Genomic DNA, 26,618 nt, shown 5'->3' on the forward strand with positions numbered 1-26,618 from the left:
TTCTCTTTTACTTAAACTTAAAAACTCTCCCACACTAAGAAATTAGAATTTTATTGCAAATGAAAGTTCCTCTATGCATCCTACCCGAGCATCACCAGAGATGCCCAGAGACAAGTCTCACCTGAGTCCGAACAAGACTTTACAGATGGGAAAACGGAAGGGCCATTGACAGAGGCTTACATGACATCACACATCCAATCAGGGCCATGGTTCCACACCAGGGCCCTGAGCCTGACACTGCCCTGAGAAGCTGAGGACATCTTGGTTTGTTTCTTTTTGTGTTTTCTGAACTGACAGGTCTTTTGAAATAAACCTATTGCCTTCCTAAGCATTTGCCCTCTGCTACTTACAGGAGACGACTGCACAAGCTGGGCGTGTCAAAGGTGACCCAGGTGGATTTCCTGCCTAGGGAAGTAGTATCCTACTCCAAGGAGACACAGACTCCTCTTGCAACACATCAGTCTGAAGGTAAACAATGACTTTGCTTTCTTTACGTGCTCTGTCTGCAGAAACTGCCAGGGAATAGCGGTGACCTCAAGTTCCTGAGGTCTTCATAGGATATAACCTGAGGGACATCCTGAAAGGCAAAGATGCCACTGGCTCTCAGTTAGAAGGCTCTGCTGAGGGAATTCCTTCGAATTCCTCCAAAGGTCCATGGACTTTCAAGTGTCTAACCGTCCTGTCAAGTTTCTGTGCTTATCTCTGGACAGTGGAAACTATAAAAGTAGTGAATAGACACTTTCATGGTACACACAGACAGACACACATACATATAAATAAAAATAAAGAAATTAAAAATAACTTCATCATTTGTAGGAGCACCAAACTACAGCCCACCACCTCTTCCTAAAAACAGAATATTATTGGGCACAGATGTTCCAGATAATACACCTATGGCTAATATTCATGCTATAATGGCCTGGTTGAATAGACATGGACGAGACCTTAGCTGGCCCACAAAGCCTAAATTTTGGACCCAATCCTTTATAGGAAACCTTTCCTGCACCCTGATTTTCTGAGCAGTTCACATAAGAGCACACAGGTTAGCAATATTCTCCATATGCCAATGAGTGAGGATGCAATTGCATACCTCTTCTATACATACCAGAAAATATCAAGTGGAAAATCTGTACATAAATCTCAGAGAATCATTAAAAGTCAATGTGATGGTTAATCACATTTACCTTGCTGGAATTAGAAGTGTGATGGACATGAGCCTTTGGGTGTGTCTGAGGGGGTTGTAGATTTATTTACCTGAGGTTGGAAGACCTGCTATATATTCTAGACTTACCATTACTTGGACTGAGGTCTTGGGCTGAGTTAAAAGGTGAAAGCCACCTGAAAGCCATCTTAGAAAGCTACCCGGCACTCACACACTTGCCTGCTTGTGCCAGCTGCCTCAAGACCCCGCTCCCACTGCCCCTCTGCCATGACGGACTGTGTTGTCCAACTGCAAATCCAGATACACTCTTCCTTCAACAGTCTCATCAGGCATTTTTTTATCATAGTAACTGAACAAGGAACTAACATAGACAACAATAAGAAAACTTAAAGCCGGTAAGTCTTAATGGTTCTTGGATGTAAACTATGCTGAGGGACAGAGACGTATCTCAGTGGCAGACTGCCTATCTAGCATGCATGGAACCCTGGGGCAGTTCTCAATACTGTGATAAACAAACATACAAAGAAGGAGGAGTGTCACACTGAAATAAGATTTTATAAAAATCAGAGAGATCAGAGCACAATTGGGTAGGTGTGGTTCCATTGTTAGAAAGTGAGATCACTCATAGAGCAAAGCACATGGCCTTTTTACTTCATGTGTCACTGGGGTTGGGAATTGGATGTTAAGATACTGTATAGTAAATACTGAGCAAAATCCTAGATAATGAAATCATTAGCATTTCATACTCCGTCTGTAACAGTCATAAACCAGGACAGCTCGGTTTATGCCAACGACAGAGATTTTCCATTTGCATTGTCCAACACATAATCTTAAAAGTGAAGTGAAATCTTGTTCCTTGAAGTTCAGGCTTCCTGCATATCTTCTGGAGAGCTTCACTTAGTAATGGAAGTTTGTAGAGCCTATGAGGCCCTGTGAGGAAATAGCAAATTTTAGATGCAAACAAGTAGCACCCTCTAGTGGTGAAACTTTAAACAAACTAACCACCAAATGAAGACCTGTGTATTAACTTGACAGGAAAGGCCCTGCTAGAAAACACTTCAGGAGCCCTGTCCTTGGGCCTCCAGACAAAAGCGAATCGGGGGTGGGGGGTGGGGGGTGGGAGTGTGGAAGGGGGGGATCATTAAGAGGCAACCTCACTACCCAGCCAAAACATTTGTTTGAGTTAATTTGCTGCCAGAGGCATTTGCAGAACTGTAGCCAGAGGTGTGTTTGTTTAGCCTCAACTCTGACCCGAAACATAAAGTGATGCATGTGAAATAGGAGGAGTGAATTATTTTTAAGAATGTGTATGCTTAAGACGTTGGAAACGGTACAGAAATGTTTACAGGGAGAGATAAATTAAGGATGAAAAGGCATCAACTGTAGACTTCTAACGTGGAATACATCAAAAGGGAGACCCGGAGAGTTCATTTTATTATTGCAGGGAGAGGTTGGGAGCCCTCATTATGCTGGGTCCAAGCAGCAGGAAAGGAGGAATTTATTTCTTAGCAATTGGCAGAACTTCTTTCTGTTTTCTTAACAAGATCCATAGAGCTTTCTTGTGGTGATGGTTCACATTCCACAATACAGAGCTGAACCCAAAGCCAGCTCCCAGAGCCTCCGGGAGCTCGTGGGCGTACAGTAACACTCAGCAAGTGTAGATGAGAAAACCTTCTTTATTGTCAACTCACCCCAGATCTTGAACCCTTGACCTTTGGCTGCCTGGCTGTTGAGGGTGCCCAGGGCTTGTGTACCTTTCACCTACGAGGTGAGTGACAACAAAGGCGAGCACAAGCGTCAGCAGTGGGACAGTCCGCTGTGAGGTCCTTCCAAATGGGAGACTTGGGTTGGTGCCCAATTTAGTGTTGGTGCCAGAACAATGTTGTGATGACAAGGACAGCCTTGCAGGGTGACTACTGAATTTGACAGCACAGTAAGGCTCTTGGATGGTTAATGTTTGCCAACTGTTGTGCATCTAAATCCCATATGAGTTCTTTGTTAGCCATAATTTATAAAGGCTGGGTTTTTTTTTTACATTGTTTGAAGACTGAAAATTAATGTAGCTCAAAGTAGCACCTTCAGAGCACTGATATGCTCTGCCTTGACTGGAATGCTAGTGCGTTCACCCCGCTGCACAAAACATATTGTACTTAAACAAGCACAGGGGAAGGAGTCGGGATTTGCCAGAGCCTAAGCCTCCTTCTTTCTCTACTATAATGAGCATTTTCCTCGTAGTGCATTAGCTAGTCACATAATGATCCGCTGTGAGAAATACCCCAAGATGATTTCAACTAGGAAGATTTAGGAACCGAGTCTCCATCAATACAATGCTTTCAAGTAGCTTAAGCCATCCTAGTCTGGATAGGTAATGACCTAACCAGTCACAGGGAAAGATTGAGAGTGGAGAACTCTGATCAGGAGCAGGCTATGTCTACCCTGAAATGCTTTAAACATATGCTTTTTATTTTCAAGTAAGGAAAGAATATGAATATATATATATATATATATATACATATATATACATATATATATATATATATATGTATGTATGTATTATATGATTTCTCTGCCAAATTGCCTCTGCTTTGCATATTATTATTTCCCTGGCTGTCCATGAGGTCCTGAGGTCAGAAACCAATGCTGAGTGTATTTGTTAGGATGAGTTAAAGGCTGGTGAGCAACAGGCACCGTGCATGGCTGACTGACTCTTCCCCACTGCTGTTGTTTTGCACGGCCACTGGGCAGTGATAATATTTTAATGTGCTGGGCGGAAGTCAGCTGAACTGGACAAAGGAAGATGCTTCTGCATCCTGTTGCTAGTTCTGAAGGTTCTCTGTACTTCCTCTTCATGGGATCTGATAAGTGGGCCCTTGGGTTTTGTCTTGTCCACGTGATGCCTTCACTCCTTCCTATCTCTGACTTCTTACTTCCAAGGAAAGCGAAGACTTCTGGACTTTTTCAAGCACTCCTGAAGGCTTGTGCTTCTAAGCATGTGTTTATGCTGTTTGCCCATTTTTGAGATGCCACCACCTCCACGGGCCTTCTGTCAGGAGTGTGCCCCTGGGTCAGCTTCTAACCATTGTTAATGCCTGGTTACTCTTTATTATTGGGTATTGATTCTTCACATGCCTCTCCTAGGCTGTAATGTCCCTGTGAGCAGGGTGTGTGTGATGTCCCTGTGATCAGGGTGTGTGGCCTTTCCCCACTTTGTGCCTCACACTATGCCTGGTTAAAAGACACACCCACCAGATGTGCTGAGGAGCTAGAAGCATCCTATGTATTGGAGCCTGATGCAACAGGAACTAGTAATCCTTGCATTTTCTGGAGGGAGGGAGGCCATCCTAGTGAAATGGCACTGGTTTTTAGAGGCTTTGATGGACACACTATAGAGGTAAGATTCTTCTTTTCAGGGGACTTTAATGTTTCAGCCAGGCTCCTGTTTATGTTCTCAGATGAGCATAGGGATTAGCTGCCCATGAGTGTGCTGTCAAAACTGAAGAACAGAATTACAAGGGCAGCCTGGGTTGGCCCAGAGCAAAGCATAACAACCTGAAGGCTTCACTGTGCAGAGATGTCTGTAGAGGACCTTGGAAATGGGTATGCAGGGAGGTAGCTAGGGAAGACAGTAGGTTCACCTTTGTACACTCCCCAAAATATGCTCTTGCTAGGAAAAGATTTCGACCTTAACTTTCCATGATCTCCAAGGTATAGTCACCACAGAAGCTACAAACAAATAGTGGTTGTCTGGAAAGTCAAATAGTCTGGTCTAAAGTTGTCCAATGAAATCATAAGGTGCCACTGATAATTTTAATAATATATTTTGGTTAACTCCATCATTTCAAGATACTCAAATTTCAAAATGTAATCAATGTGAAATTATCAATGAAACACCATTCTTCTTCTTTTGTACATAAACTCAGCCTTCAAATGGTGCTTTCTATTCTATCCTGGCAGCATACCCAACTTCAACAACAACAACTACTACTTCTTCTTCTTCTTCTTCTTCTTCTTCTTCTTCTTCTTCTTCTTCTTCTTCTTCTTCTTCTTCTTCTTCTTCTCTCTCTCTCTCTCTCTCCCCTCCCTCCCTCTCTGCCCTCTCTCTTACACATTAAGAAATACTTATTGCTCGATTTCATTAACTTTATGATCAAAAAAGGAGACCCATGTGCCACTGTTTTCCAGACATGTTCAGACTTTTTCCAATAACAGAATCTAATGCCCATTTTAAAAGTTAAACCCAAATTAGTTTTAGTGAGCTAAAAGTACAAGTGCCTCGGTTGCACAGCTAATACTCCAAGGCTGAGTTGTGGCACAGGGTCAGTGCTCTTATATTGGACAGCCCTGGTCTTCTAGGATCCATCCTTTTATAAGTTCAAAATCTGAGAGCCAGAATAAACATGTGAGCTTCAGTCCAGCATCACTAGGGAGAAGGACCATAGTGAGAAGACCTCCCTGACACAGGGAAGCCCCTCAGATGGAGTATTTGTCTTGTCTGTTGTGAGATCAGCCGTATTGAGCAGGGTTAGATGGTTAGACCAAAGCAAGGTTGTACCCAGAAGGGTAACTCACATAGGCCCCAAATAAGCCTCTGCCTGGAATCAGAGAGGCATCCATGAGAAGCTTCCGAATGTCCTTTTTTCATTTTTAGTTGAGTCATTTGGATATACATTTCTCTCATCCTGTCAAATGGAACACCAGAATCCACATAGGACATTAATGGTTATCTTGGCCTCTGTGGTTTCCCGTTTTCCTTCCTTCTCTGAGTCAATGAGTGATAGTAGTTGAGATGGGAGGCTAGCCTACCAACAGATTAGTTATATCTTTTCTCGTACTCTTTGGCCTCATAAATATACTCTATGATTTTAAAATATTGCCCACTAAGGGCATTTTTCAGAGAATAAAGGGAAATAATTCTTTTGGATGTGATATTTGAAATCAAGCACTTCTCAAATGGAAGCCAATCCTGAAACACCTTGAAGTTACTTTGAAGAAAATAAAACCTGGTAGATAACCTTGACTTAAGTATGTTACGGGCTGCCAAGACCCCTGGGCTCTGCCTCTGAACTTATTACTTAAAAGAATAGCCAAGTGGTTGTTGATAAGCTGTAGGGGTGTCTGGGTGCATATTAAATGTTACTACTAAGATGAGATATCTTGCCAGTATCAATGTTCTTTAAGTGCAGATAGAGGGTAGAGTCCCTAGTCCTGTTGTTAATAGATGTAAGGATTGGTAAACCCTCCTAAAGTAGCAAATATTTTCCCCACTTTCTCTTTGTGCATGCCTTCCCTGAGTATTGACGGTACCATGTCCCCAGGTAAGATGCTCAAGGTCTGGTGTTAGGACCAGCTGACACAGGGTGCCAAAGATCAAACAGAAAACACAAACCATTCACTGTGAAGCAGGGCTCAGTACTCTAGGTAGATGGAGGATGCCCAAGCTTATACATTCCACTTCTCAGTTCCATTTGCTGTTATGTTCTGATTAGTATTATAACTTTCTTGCAAATCACCTGGTGACACTGATAACTTAGCAGCTTTTATCCAGGGACCCACAGAGTTTACAGTTTGTGTTTCTTTGGGGAAAACATTTCTATAAATATTTATGAGCCACAGAGGAAGTCCCTGGACCTACGCTTTGGGAAAAATGGAGTACTGAGCTTGTCACTCACTCTTCAAGCTATCCAGCACCATGAGAAGTAGACTTCCTCCTAGTGCCACGCACTCAACTCTGTAGCAGTGACAACACAATTCCTCCAAACCCTTCTTTCCAGTGGCTGCTTCATTAAAGATCTGCACAGAGGAACCACTACTCAACTGTTTGTTACTCCCAACATATCCCACGTGTGAACTCTGAGATTCCTCTTTAAAACCAGCAAGGACACAACCAGTTTCCCAGATAACACGATTCAGATGCCAGCCTTCAAAGTAATGTCCGAATCTGCGGTTGCCAGAATAGAAATGAAGTCTGCTTCATTTGAACAGAAAATAATCTTTGGCAGAAGATATGAGATACTTTACAGAATTGATATAAATGCTTGGGAATTTTGGTCAGAAATAGATATGAGACTAGGCAGCATCTGCAGTGGACTGAATAGTCGTGTGTCCTTAAAATTCAAATATTGAAGCCCTAAGTGACCAGGGCCTTTAGGGAAAAGGTGCCCGGTTAAGACATTATAAGTGGGTCTAATCTGATGAGATAAGTGACCTTATAAAAAGAAAGGACACAGTGCCCTTTCTCCATGCAATAGACAAGAGGACATTTGAGAATACAGTGAAGAAACAGTTATCTGATGCTAGCTGAAAGAGCCAGGTTAGAAGTCCCGATGTTCCTTGCACAGGATGTTCCCGTTTGTGCCCAGAATTCAAGCTCTGTAGTCACCGTCGCCTTGCAAGCTTCTAATTTCCCCTGTTCTTTTCCGGTGCTCTCTTGAAATTTGAAGAGCCATCTGGAAGCCTATTAGGTAGTCTTGAGTTACAAGCCCCAGTGTTAGCAGTGAGAGGCGATGCAGGGAAGGACCCCACACGCTGTCCTTGCCACATTCAGCTTCCACAATGTCTGGGCAGACTGCAACTCCACTTTGATCTACTGCAGAGCTCCTGTCCAAAACAGAGTAGTGGATGCTGGGTAGCTAAAAATATATACGGAAAAAAATAATCACTGTGGTGTAAGAAATGAAAAAGAGAGGTGACCAGCAAAATGGTATTTATGATGTGTGCAGAACTCTCCTATACATTATGAGACTAGAGTGTTGCTGTAGAATTTACTCACCTTATAAATCAAGAGTGCAGAGAGAACTTGGCTCCTTTATTTTGTCTGCAGCTGTCTACAATACTACTGGTTGTCAAGGAAACGGTATTAAATAAACAACCATAGTCCATTCTCTACTTTTAAACATTTTCTGTTAGTATGCTCCATTCGTCTTGGATAGAAACCTGTAGGCTCTCCTAAGGGTCCACTCCTATCCACTTTCCTCCATAATTCACAGCCGAATGCGGGGAGAGATGTGCGGTTTACATGATCATATAACCAACATGGATGTAGAGACAACGTAAAGGAGTCTGCCTTGGGCTGGTCCTTGGCTCACATCTGTTGTCCTTTATCCAATGACACTGGTACTCTGGACACCAGGACAAACTGGTACACAGGACATAACATGGAGCTAGTGAAAAGGCGTGGCTTGTCAGTGATTCTAGGGAGCGTTCACCATGGATTTCTTGATGACTTGGTCCCTTCCTGGCTTTCACTGTTTCCAGGCCTTGATTTGATGCCTTCTTTTCTACATAGCCCTTGACCCGATGTCTGCCTACTATGGTTATCAATCTTCCTAATGCTATAACCCTTTAATATAATTCCTCATATTGTGGTGACTCCCCAAACCAGAGAAATATTTTGTTGCTAGCTTACAACTTTAATTTTGCTATTGTTATGAATCGTAATATAAGTATCTGATATTCATGATATGTGATATGCAGCTCCCAAGAGTGTTGAGTCCCCGGGTTGAGAACTGTTATGGTTTGGGGTTTCAAGATGCAGCTTTTAAGAAGAGAGTTGAATTTTACTTTAGTATTCTATTTTCATTCTTCTATTTAAATTCTAGTCTCCTTACTGGCATCTGAGTACACTAAAAGACTCAAAATGAGAATGACTGCATTCAGACAAATGGAGAAACATACAAATAATTTTTAAACATAACTTCACTCTATATAAAAATGAAAAGAGTAAATAAATATATACATTAATTAATACATGTTAAATATATATATGTATATATATATGTATATATACATATGTATATGAAGAGAAAATAGGAGTAGTGAATATTACAGATGTTTACAGGTGATTTTTTTCCCCTGAAGAATAGCAGTTCATGTTCTGCTTGGCCCAAGAAGCCTGCAGTAGCCCCACTTCTAGTCTGACAACATGTCGTGTTCTGGCCATCCCACATACTTCCTTAAACCTCTGGAAATTGTAGAAGTAACATTTAGCAAATAAAAAATTTCCAAGAGAACTTACCAAGACTTGATAAGAGCAGTAAGGATCTGTGATCTGTCTCTCCGCCATCCTTGACTCCAGTCCTACTGCTCAGCTCTAAGGAAACTCCTGTCCATACAAAGCAAAGAACACACCCCGCCCTTACCCTCACTGGAGGCTGATGATGATGCTCTCACCCCTGAGAGCAATGGGGTGTTGACATTTCTCATTCTCCCTTCCCTAATGTGGAAAAGGCTATGTTCCAGGTAAGTATGGCTGTCAGGTGGAAGCACTTTTCTGCAGCTCTGCCCGGACAGGAGGGATGGAGGCCTTACCTTGGCTTCATCTTAAGACTATGAAGGCCTCAGTTGCAGTTACACTGACTTTTGTGGAAATGTGTTTCTGGATTTTGGCTCTTGGGGAAAACAAAAGGAAGGCAAACTGCGTGACCAGAGGCTAGTTCTGCTGGACACACCTCCAACCCCTTGTTCTTAACATAAAAGTCTAGTTCAAAGCAATGTATTCCATTGCCACACACCCACAGTCTAGACTCTAGACCAGTGGCTCAGTGATTATGCTGAGGGAAAGTGGGTACAGAGGAAGAGAGCATGGAATTGAATCCTTTTGCATCAGAATAAGGGGTACTCTACGGTAAGCACAGCCTCAAAAGCAAAGCAAGTCACATAAGTTAGACTTAAAAGTCAAAACAAAGCCAACAGGGTGTGGTGGTGCATGCCTTTAATATCAGCTCTCAGGAAGCAGAGGCATATCTGGCGTATCTCTGAGGTCAAAGGCTAGTCTGGTCTACATAGAATTCCAGGGTATCCAGGACTACATAGGGAAACTCTGTCTCAAAAGCAAACAAACAAACAAAAGTTAAAACACAGGTCAGGGCATTTTCTAGAAAGAGCCTGGGGAAGAGACAACTGACGAGCCCTCCTGAGGTAGTAACACATCTTAAAAACTGAGTTAGAAAACTCCTGTAAATGAGTCAAAATTTAGTGGAGATGTCTGTGCCCCTGGGCATGATGGAGCAGGCGGTCAGTAGTGGAGGTTGACGGTTGATGTCATCTGAGAAAGAGGCTACCAAAAACATTACCAAACCTGTCATTGTAGAACAAGAGAGCACCTGCTGCAGTCTGTGACCTTCAAGGAGCACTCTTAGATACTAAAAGGGAAAAGGCAGAACAGGTTCTACCCAAACCATCTAATCCTGAGAAGGACGGGACTAGAACTGCTATATTATCAAATGTACGTCCCTACACGCTTTTGCAGAAACTAGAAAGCCTGATACAGGGTGAAACAGGCAACAGAATTGTTGTTTGTACTAACAATCAGGTAGATTTAGACAAGGCACACACACACACACACACACACACACACACACACACACACACACACACACACGTGCAGTCATGTCCAAATAACTATGGAAATAATTCCTAAATAAGTATATATGGCTGTTATAGGTAATCAAATAGATAATAGTGAATTGCTGTAGATGTTATTATAATTCTAGAAGAATAGGGAAGAGAAAAAGGAGTAGAAAATATTAAAAGAAATAACTAATGGGATGATGGCTAGGAAGATAACAAAGTATGCAGAATGCATATACAAAGCTGGGAGCCCTGGCACACACTTGTAACCCCAGCTCTGTGAAGACAGACATGTTACTGGGGCTCACTGGTCAACCAGTCTAACCCACAAGGCAAGTTCCAGGACAGTGAATAAAGAGAAGGGGGGTGCAGAGGAGGAAAGGAAGAGAGGGAGGTGGAGAAAAAGAGAAAAAGGAGTGGAGGGGAGGGATGACTAATGCCTGGGAGCAACCTCAAGGGTTGTTTTCTGCTACACACTCACACACACACACACACATACACTCACGCACGCACGCATGCACAAATCTACATGGACATGAACATACACCCTAACATACAATATGACAATCAAAAGTCCATCCTAAGAGGTGGAAGCATTTCAGATTTGATGAATCACTTTATAAAGCACAAGAGTCAACAGGTTTCAAATGGAACAATCAGAGCTCTAGTAACAGATTACGAGGTGAACGAAGTGAACATTGGAAGCAAAGAACAAGGAGCCGGCCATGGGAACAAACTGAAAATGAGTCTCCACCTAAAGCAGAGCCCCTGAGAGGATTGGCCTCTGGCCCCTTGTGAGAAACGACGAGAGGACGCCCACGGTGGAAAATCGTGTCAAAAAGAGCACCCAGTCAACCCAAAGTTAAGACTTACAAGAGCTGTCTGAACAGCGGAGGTGGGATAAGGACTCTCACAACCAGCCACGAAGGCTGCACACCCATTTTACAGAAAATCTTAATGGTCAGGTGTTGAGCACATAGCTTGAGTATTTTATAACACACTGGTTCCAGCCCAGCAGCACCAAAATGAAGTAAGTAAAATGAAAGCCACAGAGAATATTCTCCTTGATTCTAGCAAGTGGCCCCAGGCAGGAAGTTAAATGCACAGAAAGGGAAAACAAAGTAGGCATGTAGACTGCAGAAACTGCATTTTTTTCCTTCCTACATTCTGATTTAAAAAGCAGCTGTGTGGATGTAGCATCTATACTTGTGCTGTTGGACAGATAATACATAGAAATACAATCTACTCTGTAAAAGCAGCATGAAGAAGCCAGGTGGGAGCCAAGCTGTAGTTGACTTAAGGAAATGACTCCAAGAGACAGTCTGGTGCCCCGGGAACAAATGGCCCCAGGAACCAGACCTGAGAACAATGAACCTTACATAACAAAAGCTGTAAGTACATAATTGCAATCCTTTCTTCTCTCAACTTCCAGAAAATGTGTAAAACCCTAGAAAGTAACAATTATAGATGCATCCCTGAGCTTGTAACATTTGTGTATATAATGATAGCATTAAAGGGGAAGAAAGAGAGTAGACATATATGGGAATAACATTCCTATATTTCATTAGAATTATGTTAATAGGAATTTGAAGTTATAATGTACGTGGTTAGGCTTAGGGCAACCATGGTGATAATAGCTCAAAATAATAGTGAACAGTCACTTAAAATTAACACGCTACATTAGAGAAAATTCACTTAATGTAAGGAATAATAATGGGACAAAAAAAGTCCTGAAACACACAGAGAATACAATGTGCTAAACACATGATGCCGTGGCAGGATAGAGAGCAGCGAGATGGGGTATGGATAGTGACCCAGGGAGATAGTGACCCAGGGATTGACCCAAGGAGTGACCCCGGGAGAATATACAAATGCACACGAGCAAGTGTGTGTGCCAATATAAACAAGGGTGTGGTTAGCAGAAGAGAAATTCAGTGACCTCTAAAGAGATGTACACTACAATACCAGGAAAAGGATGCTTCAGTGAAAAAAAATGTACTGCTAAAGCAAAAAGGGAAAACAAACCAAAGACACTAAGATGACATAAAATAACAGCATAAGGAGATAGTGTAGTATCAAGGGCCATAGCACATGATGACATCAGGCATACTTGAATAGAAACAGCTTCAGAATCCAGGGAAATACACAAGTCAGGACTGTTTCCGGGTTGAGAAAGATTCCGAGACTTGATCCCACTATATCTAGCGTAAAGAAGCCCTCAGGGGCGTGAGGTAAGAAACAAACTTGTTTGTTAGTGTAGTGCTGTCAGTAGGAATGGCCCCCAAGGATTCATGTGTCTGAATGCTTGGCCGCAGGGAGTGCCACCTATCAGCAGGTGTGGTCTGGTTGGAGGAAGTATGCCATTGTCAGAGGTGGAAGCTATTTTGCTCAAGCATGCCCAGTTTGGCACACAGTCTCCTTTCTGCTGCCTTAGGATCAAGATGTAGAACTCTCAACTCCTTCTCTAGCACCATGTCTGTCTGCCTGCTACCATGCTTTCCATGGTGATAATGGGTTGAACCTCTGAACCTGGAAGCCAGCCCTAATTAAATGTTGTCCTTTATAAGAGTTGCCTTGGTCATGATTTACTAGGCTTCACGGTAGTGAAACCTTAACTAAGACAATTAGCAAACCTTGTTTTGAACTAGTGTTTTGCATTGAGAATTTGCATTTTTATGCTTTGTTAGAAGCAGGTAATGGATGACTTTTCTATGAGTTTGCTTTTAGAAAACTCCCAATGTTCTTTGTGTTACTTTCCCAGCCTTCTGACATCCATACCACACTGACAAGCGTTAAAAACTCTTAATGAAAAGGCATCTTATAGACTGAGGATGTTAAAGAACTGAAGACATAATTTCAACATAAGGAGATACAAAATAAAAGAGGGCACACAAACACAATAAAAAGTATTCACAAGAAGGGCAGGCAAGATGGCTAAAGAGGTGAAAGTTCCCACCACCAAGCTGATGATCTGAGTTGATAGAAAAAGAGAAATTATTCTACACACTAAATACACATGCAGTGGCTCATTCTCTCTCTCTCTCTCTCTCTCTCTCTCTCTCTCTCTCTCCACAGAAATGTTAAATAAAAATGTAATTTTTAAAGTAGTTTCTAAGTAGAGGAAATGAAGACACCTTTAAAAGTGGAAGGAAAAGCAGGCTTGGCTCTTGTGGAATAAAACAAGAAGGAAAGTCGTAAGCAATGAGGACTCAAACCGTTAGAAAGTGGGGCCAGTGTTTTGCCTGGCTCCCTTTAGAGAGTCAAACACCTAAATCTGAAACATCTCATTAACGAAATCGGCCTTGTGATAATACCATAAGGGAGAAGTGCCCACTCTCCCCTTACTCTCCAGAAGGAAGAGCATAGTTGATATAGAAGAGTATCTTGATACAGGACTTTTCTTTAAATACCAGTAGAATTATAAGGAACCTGGTAGACAAAAATTAGTGACCATATTCCCTTTTTGATGTAACTGATTTATTACTATTCCTAAGAAGGGAGAGGTCTAGAATCTGGGAGAAAGATGCCACACGTGTGTGCACCTTCTGAGTAGCTTCAGTTCTCCATCCATCCACTGGGAGTGAGGAGGGTAGCTCTCCCTTAGCTTATGCCACTCCTGATCTCCTTGGCCAATCTGTATCTTAGTAGTAGTATGAACTTGCCTCTTTATAAACCCAACGTCTTATAGGTAGCCTGGAAATCTCAATCAAGCCTCCCTCATAGCGAGAAGGATTTCTACCAACTGGACACACTTTCTATCCACATTCAATGCATCTTCTTCACAAAGGCCAGCTAGGGAGGTGTCCTTGCCTTCCCAGTGCTCTATTTCTGTGCTGCAACCTGTAGCCCCGATGCCCTGGGTTAGGCAGGGCCTTTCTCAATTGTAGGTTTGAAAAAATAAGCTGAACATTTCAGCACACCTCTGATGTTCCCTTAGGAGAACCACAGCACGTGGAAGGAGCACACATCCCTTCCCTCTACCGTGAGTTATAATCAAGACCCCCACAAAAAGGGAGGTCCACCTCACCGTTGCCTGTGAGTGGGTGCCTACATCAAGAAAACAATATTTCCATCCCTTTCTCTCTCAGCAGGCACTATTTGATTCTTACATCTTTCTATTTTTACTTTGTTTTTTTTTTCCCCACCTAGGTACTTATTTGATCAGCTTAAGAATAATGATATATATTATCTCTGAGTCCTAAAGGGAAAAACATACTGGTGATAATGTCAATAACTCTAGGTAACTGGACACTAAAGGGAGTCTGGGCAGTAGTTTGTTTCCACAGTAGTTACAGGAACAGGTAGAACTCACATTCAGAACGGAGGAAGGGGAGGGATTTCCTATACCGAGCTAGAAATTGTTAGAATTCTTCATACGTGTGTGCCAATGCTAGGTACGGAGAGGAAGGAGTGGCCAACTGCACAGATCACAAAGCAACTGAGAAGAGACAGCTTGGGAGATAGAAGCTCCACTGTGTGATTTGTCTCAAAAGAAACAAAACTAAATCCTGCACTGTTACCATAGACACCGAAAATGAAAGGTTTTCTATAGACTTGTCAGCATGGGACTCTAGTTTTGATACCAAGCTAGAGGAATTTGTTTCAGGAGAACATATATATGACTGTGCTTTCCTTTTAATAGATAAATGATAGTTCTCTAGAAACAGTCAAAACTTTTTAAAACTGAAATTTGCAGTTTGGAGTATTCTGTAACGGAGTGAGAAGTCATCTTCACCGTGAATGTGGTGTATTGAAGCTTTGTCTCTTTATTGTGCATGATGGGAAACCAAATAGGCTAGATGATTTTAAGGAAATGAGAATAAGCTCTAACTCACCTCTACCTGACGACACTCTAGCATCACATGGTAGCCTCTCGTTGCCCACTCAAATTTCCTGATTGAGCAGTTTGAGTCAGGCACGTGGCCTCGCATAGAACAATACCGTGGATAAGAAAAGTTCTAAGAGAACAAGAAGCATGTGACGTGTGTGCGTTTGTGATGTGTTAGCGGTTCTGTGGATAAGAATTGCCTCAGGCACTGCTGGTTGTACAGTGCCCATAGGCTCGCTTGGGTTTATTCTAAGATCACACTGATGATATCTATCTCCCTATTTTCTGGAGACCATTAAAGAAACGCTTGCCTTCCAGCTTTGAACACTAACTTCTCTACTTCCAGAAGCAGCGTCTTTGATTTGTTTATCATCTCCAAGTCCGTGTCTCCTGTTGAGTCTTTGTGAAGAACAGATCAGGAGGATAAAATAAGCAAAGGGTAGGAGAGTGCTTTTCCTGAAACTGTGATTTTCAGAGATAGGGAGTGAGTGACTTTACAGAAGACTGAGAGAAAGTATTTCTGTCAACATCCCCTCCTGAAATGGACCAAGAGGATGATGGAAAATGAAGGGCTTCTTCACGATGATGAGCTTAGGGAAGCGAAGTGCTGACAGTGCTTCTATCAAGTACCTGGCTAGCAAGCTAGAGCAGCCGCATCCTCTGCCCTCTCAATTCCCGTACAGTAGTCCTCAGCTGGGCCTCTTTGCAAAGCCAAACAGCATCTGTCATCGTCAGATGTTCTCAACAAGCAGTGGTATGGGCTGTTGTAGGGATCCCTGGGTGGGCTCGCAGCGACGCACCTTCCAATTGCAGTTACTCAAAATGTCAGCTTAGGTGAATGTGTGTTCATCTGGGACCATTTGTTTCTTACCCTGCTGTAATATAAGCCAGATCTTGAGACTGGGGCGCTATGTTGAACATGACCTTAGCTAGTGATGGTGAAACGTGACAAGGAAGGGGGAAAGGTTCCTCCCCCCCACCCTTCCAGTGACGACTCACTGAGGAGTGCAGCTCTGCTCACCCTGTTTAGGTAATCCTTGGCTTGGCATGTTTCGGTAAGAAAATGAAAGGTTACCCTACATAGCTGAAATCTCTCGTCACTTTAGATCGTCTGACGCCTATTTGTATGTTGGGATCATTCTATTTGGTTTTGGTCAGGCATGAAAGTTCTGTGGTCTCCTCTTCTAGTTTTTTCGAGGCCTTCTGACTTTTGGAAAATTGAGTGACTTCATCCCTGTCTGGGCTCCTAGCAAAGTCTTGTATTTTTTTTACTCAAATTACTTGATCAATTAGCCATGTCAGCTGCCCAAAATGTACCTTTTTATTAATAGCGCCTTTTATCAATTCACTGGAATTAGAAACTGCAACCCTGGTCTGAGGCTGGTAACATGTTGCAACAATTTACAAATGTTACTTTTTAAAAATGCACTGCAATTGCTCATTCGTGAGCTTGCTGGATGTGTCCTTGTGTGAGAAATTGCATCTGTATTCTTATTAGTTTTGACAAACTGGATTAGAGCTTGCCTATTGTTAAGTGGTTCTATCTGTCCTCAAATCTACTGAGAGACACAGCATTTTTAATGAATTTAATTAAAACTGCATGTGGCTCATAGACTTCTCCCCAGTTGCTTTGCCATTCTTCCTGCCCAAATAGAGTTGCTGCTAATATGTTATGTTTTATGTGAGAGTTGTCAGACTCTCAGCTAGAAGCACCAAGGTGGTTTCCATGGAATGACATGGTGGTGAAATAGTAAAATTCTAAAAAAACTTCTTTCTACTTAAGTGAGGCATGTTTACACTAACTAATGTATGCATAAATGTGTTAAGTATGTTTGTGAGAGACATGGGTTGTATTTCAACACCAGCAATATATTGGCAGCAAGAGGTTTCACAAAATTTGATCCTGGCAGCAGGATTAGTATGTATTATTCTTTGAAGTATGAAAAAAAAAATCAGACCTTCGTGGAATTTCCTTTGGAAGTTCAGTTCAGCTAGGCAATCACTTTTACTGGCTCTCCTCTAACAACCAGGAATTGCACGTAAAGACAGCTCCCAGCATCGACTTTAAACGATCTGAAAAGGCATTAGTAACAGAACTGTGTGGGTTACTTTTTTAAACGAAGATACCTAATTTGTTTCTTAAATATTTTTGGAAAATGTTTGTTCCATAAAACTTCAGAGAGGGTGTCAATGAAGACCTCTAACAGATCAGCCTCAAATTCTGATTCCTGGAGATGATTTTCGTTGGGAATGGCAGGAAAGTGCACATGTGTGTCTTGGGGGGGGGGGGGGCAGGGAGGGTCACATGCCTAGGTGTGCTTATGCATGTGGAAGCTAGAGGTCAGAGGTCAACATCATGTGTCTTTTTCATATATTCTCTACCTTATTTTTGAGACAGGGTCCCTTGAACCTGGAGCTGGCTGGTCATCTTGCCAGTAAGCCCCTGGCAGGTAGGAGGAAGAGGAGAGTCTCCTTCTTGTACACCTGGTGCTGCTGTTGCAGGCACTCACTGTCACACTTGGCTGTTTGTGTAGGCTCCGGGAATCACTAGTACACAGCAAACCTTTTAGCAGTTGAGCCATCTCCCCAGCTCCCAGCTCTTAGTTTTTAAAACACTAAAAACATTACCAAGGGATAAAGTTTTTAAATGTCACCTTTGGTAAATATATAACACAATAGACTTTCATGGAAATGGACAGGACCATTGTGAATGGTTTCATAAGATTAAAGAGGGGGATTTATGGTTCCAAGACCTAGAGTTGGGTTGAAAGGAAGGCATGGGGGTGTTTGCAGAAGGAAACCAGCTGGTTGCATCTTTATGCCCACACAGAAGGCAGAGGGGGTAAACGGATGGGCAGAAGAGGTAGCACAGGATATGATGTGAGGCTATAAGGCTATAAGCCCTCGAAACCCACCCTTGGTGACGTGCTTCCTCCAGTGATGCTGTCCCTCCTAAGGGTTCCATAACTCCCCAAAGCGTGCCACTAGCTTGTATGAAGTTCAAATGCAGGAGCCTATTGTGGACACTTTCTCATTCAAACCACAGTAGGAAACAAGAAGTTTTAGGCAAATAGCACTAAGTAGATTAGAAATTCTAGAAATAGGCACTGTGGGGCAAGAGAGATGAGCCCAGATTGTAGGCAGGGGGTGAACTATGAGTATCCCATGGGGAAAGCATGGAAGCAAAGAGAGGTCATGGCAAGGTGAAAGGTTGAGCTCTTGAGAAATTAGTGGGAAAACGACAGGAATGATCAATGGGTAGGATTTGAGGAGCAGAAATGGACTATGGGCTACGTCTACATTCATCTGCCTCCTACATTTGTAGTGAGAACAGATGTAGTTAGCACTAAAAATAATGCAAGCTTGGATATGGTCAAATATGCCTGTAATCCCAGCACTCAGGAAGCCGAAGCAGTAGGATCGTGAGTTCAAGTCCTGCCTGGTGCAGTCTGGGCCAGCCTGAACATGATCACACACACACACACACACACACACACACACACACACACCTCATAAAACCAAATTAAAAATAAATGTATTGCATAACACTCTTAGTAAAAGTCTTGGTATGTTACCCATGTTAATAAATTTTTAAGATAAAAATTACCATTTAAACATATTATTGGACAATATCTAGAAATTTCCATAAACAGTTTCTTGTATCAGTTAAAAAATGATCAAATATCCTTTCAATAAATATCTTTCACTAGTTAAAACTGAAATAATTTTAGATGGTATCATCTTTTCCAAATATCTCATTAACCGGAAGAGAACTCTATTGAGTGTTTTAAGTAAGAATAAAATTTAAATTCTGCACAGGAAAGGTAAAAACAATCTCAGCTCAGTTAGATAAAGGAAGTATGGGTTGCATAGGCATTGTCCTGGAAAAAAAAAAAAAAAGAGTTTTATTCCAGCGCTTCATTTTTTCAGCCTTGATTTTAGGACATGAAAATAATCTCTCAGAAGAAAATAAGATGTCATAGGTCACATATTAACTCTTACCTTTTGGACATGTGTGATGCTGTTGGTCAGCTCCTGCTCCCTGCCTAGTGACGGCTGTCCACACACCTGCCTAGTAACAGCTGTCCACACACCTGCCTAGTAACAGCTGTCCACACACCTGCCTAGTGACTGCTGTCCACGCACTTCCTCTTCAGCACTCCTGTGCTGGGCAGATGAGAGTTTTACATCTTATAAACTCAGAAGACTTTACTTGCTGGCAAATAGCCAGTGTAGACTTTGCAGCCAGACCTTCCTGACTAAAGTCCCTCCTCTGTGATGTTACCAGTCAGTCACTCTCCTTTAGACAGCAGCAGTGTCCTCTCAAAGCGCTTTGGCATTGGTGAATTGATCAACACTGTCCGAGTGGGCATGCCTTTGACAGAGACACGAAGTAGGGGCAAAACCAGATAGAACACAAACAACAACAAGAACAACAACAACCCCCTACCATATCTTGGTTTCCTAGGCAGGTGCTGAGCTGGCGTAAGCATTAACAGGTGGGAGCTGTCCCTTTGTGAGCTATGCTGTTCAGGGTCTGTGGACACTGGGCATGAGTGGGACAGTCAAAACCTCCTGGCTAGCCACTCCAGCTTCATGGGTTCCATAGATATGATAGGGTAGCTTTCAAGAAGGTTAATAATGATAGTTGATCCTGGCATCCTTGCTTAAAAACTTCCACAGGCACCTTTTACTCCTACTGGGTTGCCATTTCCAGCTCTGATAGAAGGATTTGTACCCAGTCTTTTTTTTGGGGGGGGGGTTGTTTTTCAGACAGGGTTTTTCTGTGTAGCCCTGGCTGTCCTGGAACTCACTCTGTAGACCAGGCTGTCCTCGAAGTCAGAAATCCACCTGCCTCTGCCTCTCAAGTGCTGGGATTAAAGGTGTTTGCCACCACGCCCAGCTTTTTTTTGTTGTTTTTGTTTTTTTGTTTTTTGCTTTTGTTTTGGTTTTGTTTGCCCAGTCTTTTTTGTATCTTGTTAAAGCATGTTTGGTGGATATCCCTGGGAAGCCTGCTTTCTCTTCTCTTCTCTTCTCTTCTCTTCTCTTCTCTTCTCTTCTCTTCTCTTCTCTTCTCTTCTCTTCTCTTCTCTCCCTCCCTCCCTCCTTCCTCCCTCTGTGCCTCCCTCTCTCCCTCCTCCCTTCTTTTAAAGGGAAACAAGAGTTGATCTGGGGGAGAGGGGAGGTAGGGGGATAAACTGAGAAGAGTAGGGGAGGGGAAACTGTGGAATGTAATGTATGAGAGATGGATAAAAGTTTTAAAACAAACAAACTAGCAACAACAACAACCAACCAACCAAAACAAAGCAAACTTGCCCAGACTTCTGGACAAGCACAGACCCCTGTGAGCACAGGGCTCCCGCAGAGTTCTCACCACCCAGTGCCTGTCTGGACTTGCCTCTGCGTGCTCCAGTCTAGTGCTTCTGAAGCCAGGCTGCACACTCCTAACATTTTGGGGGCTTTAAGACACACAAATGTCTCATCTTCACCCCAGGGAGTCTGACTTAGTTGATCTTGAGTAGGGTCTTTAGCTCTCCAAGGGGTTTAGCACACACAGCCAAGGACTCAAGAACACTTCACCCACCAAAGACTTCTGACAGGAATACATTCTCTTCCACCAAGTTCGGGGTGCAGTCTTCCTCTGGAGATGATGGCTTACTTTAAATTTTAAATATACAAATTGCAAATGTTAAAAATTAACGTAAAAAGAATTACATAAACCTTTAAACAGAAGTATCAATATCATTTTTTTCAGATTATATCTGAATTGGTCCCAAGCCTGGGTCCCAGACATGTTCCCCAAAAGTAAGAATCATTCAAGCCCCCAAAACTGTATTCGTAGTGGTGTAAAAGTCTGGATGAATTATTCTCAGGAAAAGCTCCACAGTTCTATGTTCTCAAAGTTACCCATGTATGACCCACCCACATGAAAAAACCTCCCCAAAGAGGTGTTCAGTGCTGGCGAGGATCTAGGCTTGACCGTGGTGGCTTGGGGCTAGTTCTCTGTCTTTCAGTCCTCCATGCTGGTCAGTCCTATAGCCTGAGGTTAAAGGCCTTCAAAAATATCCTTATTCTGAGGTTAATTTAGCACAGCATCTATCCTTTGCATTGCTAAATATTTTTAAATGAAAAATGGAATTAGCCGGGCGTGGTGGTGCATGCCTTTAATCCCAGCACTCGGGAGGCAGAGGCAGGCGGATTTCTGAGTTCGAGGCCAGCCTGGTCTACAGAGTGAGTTCCAGGACAGCCGGGGCTACACAGAGAAACCCTGTCTCAGAAAACCAAAAAAAAAGAAAAAAGAAAAGAAAAGAAAAAGAAAAAAAGGAAAGAAAGAAAAGGAAAGGAAAGGAAAGGAAAGAAAAGAAAAGAAAAGAAAAGAAAAGAAAAGAAAAGAAAAGAAGAGAAGAAAAATGGAATTAGAATGAAGGGCTTTATATTCTTGGCTCAAGAGAAGTGCAGGTCCCTGGTCTAATTACTCGATCAAAGCAGAGCTGTGCACTGCTGTCCTCCAGCGAGTCACAGAGGCAAATGTTCATGTGATTATGTAAATGTTTATATATTTCAGGAATATATATATATATATATATATATATATATATATATAGTCTTAAACCAAACACTGCCAAAGATCTGGTTTTCCGCTAAAAGAATAAAATTCGTTTTGGCAGGCCACCTCTGAGTTCCCAGTGTCTCATTATTTGCTGCTGAAATATTTGGGACTAAAACTACAATAATCAAAACATGACTAGGAAAAAAAATATGACTTAGTAGCTGATCGACATAATTTTTCTATTCCTGGGCCCAAAATTGCCAAAAATGCATCTGTCTTCTCAATTGAACTTACTTGTAATTCTAGAACATAAGAGGGAAAGAAAATGAGAAGGATCTCCACTCAGGTCAGTAATTTTGGTAATTCTGAGGCAACGTGATGCAGGAATTTTGATCAGTGCTTAGCTCAGCGTGGGAGATCTCCTTTCAAAGAATAAAACATGGGTGGAGAAGTCAGAGAGAGTTGCCTGAGGTTTGACCTGTATAAACTGAAAATAACACGAGAGACTGAACACGGTCCACATAACTAATTAGTAGAGTTAAATGTTGCATATACGTAACACATAATAATTTTAACACAAAATAATTGCCACAGACGAATTTTACCCTCAATCCGGTGAGATGCTGATTTGCATCCCTATCATAAAACTAGTGGCAAAATTCAAAGTTCCAAAATTGCAAAAGGTAGGAGGTGATGGTTCACATTTTCAGAGTTCTTTGCTGACCAAGTACCAAGTACCAAGTACCAGGATCGTCCTTATTTTTCGGTGCCCTGAAGTTGCCACATAGTCTTAGAGATGCTCAAATCTCAAGTGTGCGGGAATGGTCTAATTATAGTAAAACATGATGGACTTACAGGGTCCCCACAATTAGAAGTGCTCTCCTGCAAAGCACTCCGTGAAGGTCACACTGTTGCTCTGGTCTGGTGTTGGACAACCACGGTTTTGTTAAAATTCCACATAAACTGCGCTTTAGCGACAAACCATTGAAACACCCGCAAATATGGCCTGGGAAGTAGAATGTCTAACTTTGCCCACCCCATCCTTACTGTGAACCCCTAAACTCTAGACCCTCCAGCATCACTGGAGTTTATAAAGGCTCTTGAAAGGGGGTAATTAGGTTAAAATGGGGTCGTTTCCAGGATCTTTAATCCATTATGACTAGTTTCCTTATAAAAAGCAGAAACTCGGTAGCTGGGAAGATGGTTCAGTTGGCAAAGCATTAGAACCTGAGTTTGAACTCCCAACATCTACATAAATAGTTGGGCATTGTGGCATGTGCTAAAATCCTAGCCCTAAGGAGAGGAGGCGCCCTAGGGCTCACTGGCTAGCCAGTCTTGTTTAGTTGGTGAACCTCAGGTCCCAGGGAGAGAGACCTTCTCTCTCTCTCTCTCTCTCTCTCTCTCTCTCTCTCTCTCTCTCTCTCTCTCTCTCTCTCAAAAAAAAAAAAAAGGCAATCCCACCCATGGTGGGATCTCTGGCCTCCATATGCACAAATGTATGTTCGCACCCAAGCACTCACACGTGAACATAAATACACATGCACACGCAGAGCAAAGGACACATAGACACAGCTGTACACAATGGGTGGGGCTTGTGAAAGCAGAGCAGGGAGAAAGCCACAGGGAGAAAGAGGCCGTTGACTAGAACCACCAACACCTGTGAGGAACTGATATTTTGTTATTTAACACACCCAAACTATGGCCTTCTGTTAAGATTTTCGAAGCAAACTTGCGCTGACAGTGGGCTTCCAAAGGGAATAGCAGTGGTAGTTAGAAAAGCTGACTTCACTCGCTGTTTGGCACTGAGTTGATTAGTATGAAACAAGTTGCAGAGAGTCTGAAGGAGACCGATCCCTCGATGTCCTGGGCTTCCTGGACGCATTTGACTTGGTGCGCACGGGTTTCGAGAGTGGGTCCTCATTGGTGATGTGGCAGAATCTTGGGGCCAAGGGCCCAGACTGGAGTGGGTGGGGAATTTCCTGTCCTTGGACCGTTCACCTCTGAGGATGGTGAAGAGAATTACAGGAGGGGATGGGACGGATGTAGAGGGGACTGGGAGGGTCCTTCTTTGCCTGCTTCCGGTCTTCAGAACGTGAGCTGATGTGACTTGGGATGTGCTCCGCACCCGCATAGGCCGTACATTCACCGTTCACATCCTTCTATCCATCCTTCCTGGCTCTGCGTTTTAGACGTTTGAAGTTTCTGATGTGGTCATCATTCCTCTGTAAATACTGCGCCTCAGTCACAGCCGGCCGGGTAAGTTTTGTTTGGAGAAACATTTTTTATTACAAGAATTTCCTCCTGGCAGTACAAATTCCATCTCACACCTGAAGAAAGGAAACATGGTCCCGTACCGTTTCATGGCTGTGTCTAGGCAAAATTTAATCGCTGACTTTTAATGTTTTTCTTCCGGCTCTGTGACTACTGAGAAAAATACCATATTTTTATTAAAATGTAGTACATAATTGCAAATTGTCTCACAAGCTTTCTCCTAATAACTTTCCAATTTAATTGGGTTCAGGTTTCTTAGTTTCTTGGTGGGTTCTTTAATATTTTCGAACACTGGGCTTTGATAGAGGTGGATTAAAATAAACACCTGGTTTTAACTTCTATACACATTTAATTTTTAAAGCAGTCTCAAACCAGCTACATTTTCAAGGAATGAATATATGCGTATATATCTCCTAAAGTGTATTATTGAGGAATCAGGGGTGGAATCTGAGAAACCAAATTAATATTTGCAGTAAGACTTGTGGCCCTTCAGCCTGCAAGATGGCTTCGCATGTAAAGGTGGATTCTATCAAGATGGATGACCTCAATTAGATCTCTGGGGCCCATGCGATGAAAGAGGACTGACGCCTCCCGGTTATCCTTCTGACTCCCACATGTTCACTGTATGTACATATATATACACACATATACACTTATAAATACATACATACGTGTATGTATGTATGTATACATGTGTGTTAATATAATACACATGTGTATATACACATATGTGTACATATATGAAATTTTTATTTCTAAAGATTTGGATTCAGAACAGTTCTGTTCATATATTTTTGGCCCTTTTCTCCAGGATTTTATTATCAGAGGAAGGAAAGGTAGGAAAATGCATGGTATGTTTGCAGCAGAAAATCCAATAATCCTTTATGAAACAGGCCATTTGGGTATCATCGAGTTTGGTTCGCAAATGTCTGGGCCTTTTGTTTAAGAATCTAAAAATGACAAATACAAACCCTCACTTCCAGTACTGCCTTAAAGTTCAAGGCAGTAGGAAATGTTGCCAGGGTTTTATGGTCCCATAAATTGCTTGGCTGAGAACATGTGCCCTGTGCCTCGCTCCCTGTTTTTACACAGGGTCAGTAGTATTGCTTGGCACACCATGAATGTCAACTACCAAATGTACAGAATTGGGTACCAGAGACTGCTGATGGGACAAAACCTGCAGAAGGAGGAGCTGTGGGGGGATGGCACAGCCAGATTCAAAGGCTTTGCTTCTTTGAGCTGTCAGAACTACTAATGCAAATGGAAAATATAGTTCATACAGACAGATGTCAAACAAAGCCAAGGGCCGAGAACAGGAAACGAGAATATTAAATCAAACAGCAGTGAGCTGAATGGGTTGCGACTCGGAGGGGTGGGTCTGCCCTGAGAAATGTTAAAATAGACATTTTGCTGTGGAGGGAACATTTCTTTGGTTCCTCGGCGGATAACCATTTCCCAAGCAATATAGAATTTCTAGTGAAGCCCTAGGTTTTGTCCTCTCTCTCCAACTCTGTGATCGCTGTTTTTGGTTGTTAACTTGACTACATCTGGAACCAACTAAACCCCAACCTGAGGGAGGTTTTTGCCTTAATAAAGTCAATTGAAGTTGGAAGATCCACCTGTAATGCAGATCTCTTGAGGTGGGAAGGCTACCTCTAATCTGCACATCAGTTTCCTGTGACAGCCTGGGTAGAATGTGGAAAAAAGAAGCCTTCTCTCTCTGTTTGCTTGCATTCTCTCACTGCCACATACTCTTCAGGATCCTGGCATTTGTTGAAGCCCAGCTGAAACAGCCAGCCTCATGGACGGAACATCTACTAGGTTCTTGGACTTTTCACTGGTAGACAGCCATTGTTTGGTTAGCTGGGCCACAACTTGTGAGGCACTCTAATAAATCCCTTGATGCATACATACATACATACATACATGTGTCTATATGACTATATACATATATTCACTCTATCAGTTCTGTTCCTCTAGAGAACCTCAACTAATAGAAACTCACAATATATTATTATACTACTACTTCATTATTTTAAATGTTAATGTTATTGTTATACTACTGTTGTGTAAAGCTGCAAATACCAGACTCTTCCTTATATCTCAGAGGCAGTATCCAAAAGTACTATCCACATTAGCTCATTGTAACTGCTCTAACAACATAGAGTGGACTGGATCACTCTGATTTGCAGGCTTCTGAGTCCACAGTAAAGGCTCTAGGAAGCTCTGTGTAATGAGCTGATCCTTTCTGAGTCACAAGCATTGTCCTCATCTGGTGGGAGAACCTACTCTTTCTGAGGTCTCTCGTAAAGGCACTAATTCCACTCATGAGTCTCTGTCCTCATCTCTGAATCCTGGTCCAAAGCTAATCATCACACTGAGTACCATTGCCTTGACAGTATTGATCGTTGGCTTATGGAGTAGGGGAACACAATCATTAGATCCTTTGTATTAGCACT

The 26,618-nt window shown here is 42.4% G+C and overlaps 1 protein-coding gene and 1 long non-coding RNA gene across 10 annotated transcripts in view; one reads left to right on the forward strand and one right to left on the reverse strand.

Annotated features, from left to right (window-relative positions):
* The window catches only part of Dync1i1 (dynein cytoplasmic 1 intermediate chain 1), a 302,440-nt gene that overhangs the window by 74,823 nt on the left and 200,999 nt on the right, over positions 1-26,618 (forward strand). For all 9 annotated transcript variants that reach the window (XM_006504982.4, NM_001191023.1, NM_010063.4 and 6 more), the window contains one exon: positions 353-468. In XM_006504982.4, the coding sequence (XP_006505045.1) occupies positions 353-468 (116 nt within the window). The remainder of the gene's footprint in view (positions 1-352; positions 469-26,618) is intronic.
* On the reverse strand, positions 6,006-19,415 carry Gm34527. Its single transcript, XR_377319.4, has 4 exons — positions 19,341-19,415; positions 17,297-17,411; positions 9,177-9,263; positions 6,006-7,791 (listed from the first exon to the last, which is right to left on the reverse strand). It is a non-coding gene; the product is annotated as a predicted gene, 34527 (long non-coding RNA).

Source organism: Mus musculus, chromosome 6 (genome assembly GCF_000001635.26).
Source record: "Mus musculus strain C57BL/6J chromosome 6, GRCm38.p6 C57BL/6J".
In the NCBI taxonomy this organism is placed as follows: domain Eukaryota; kingdom Metazoa; phylum Chordata; class Mammalia; order Rodentia; family Muridae; genus Mus; species Mus musculus.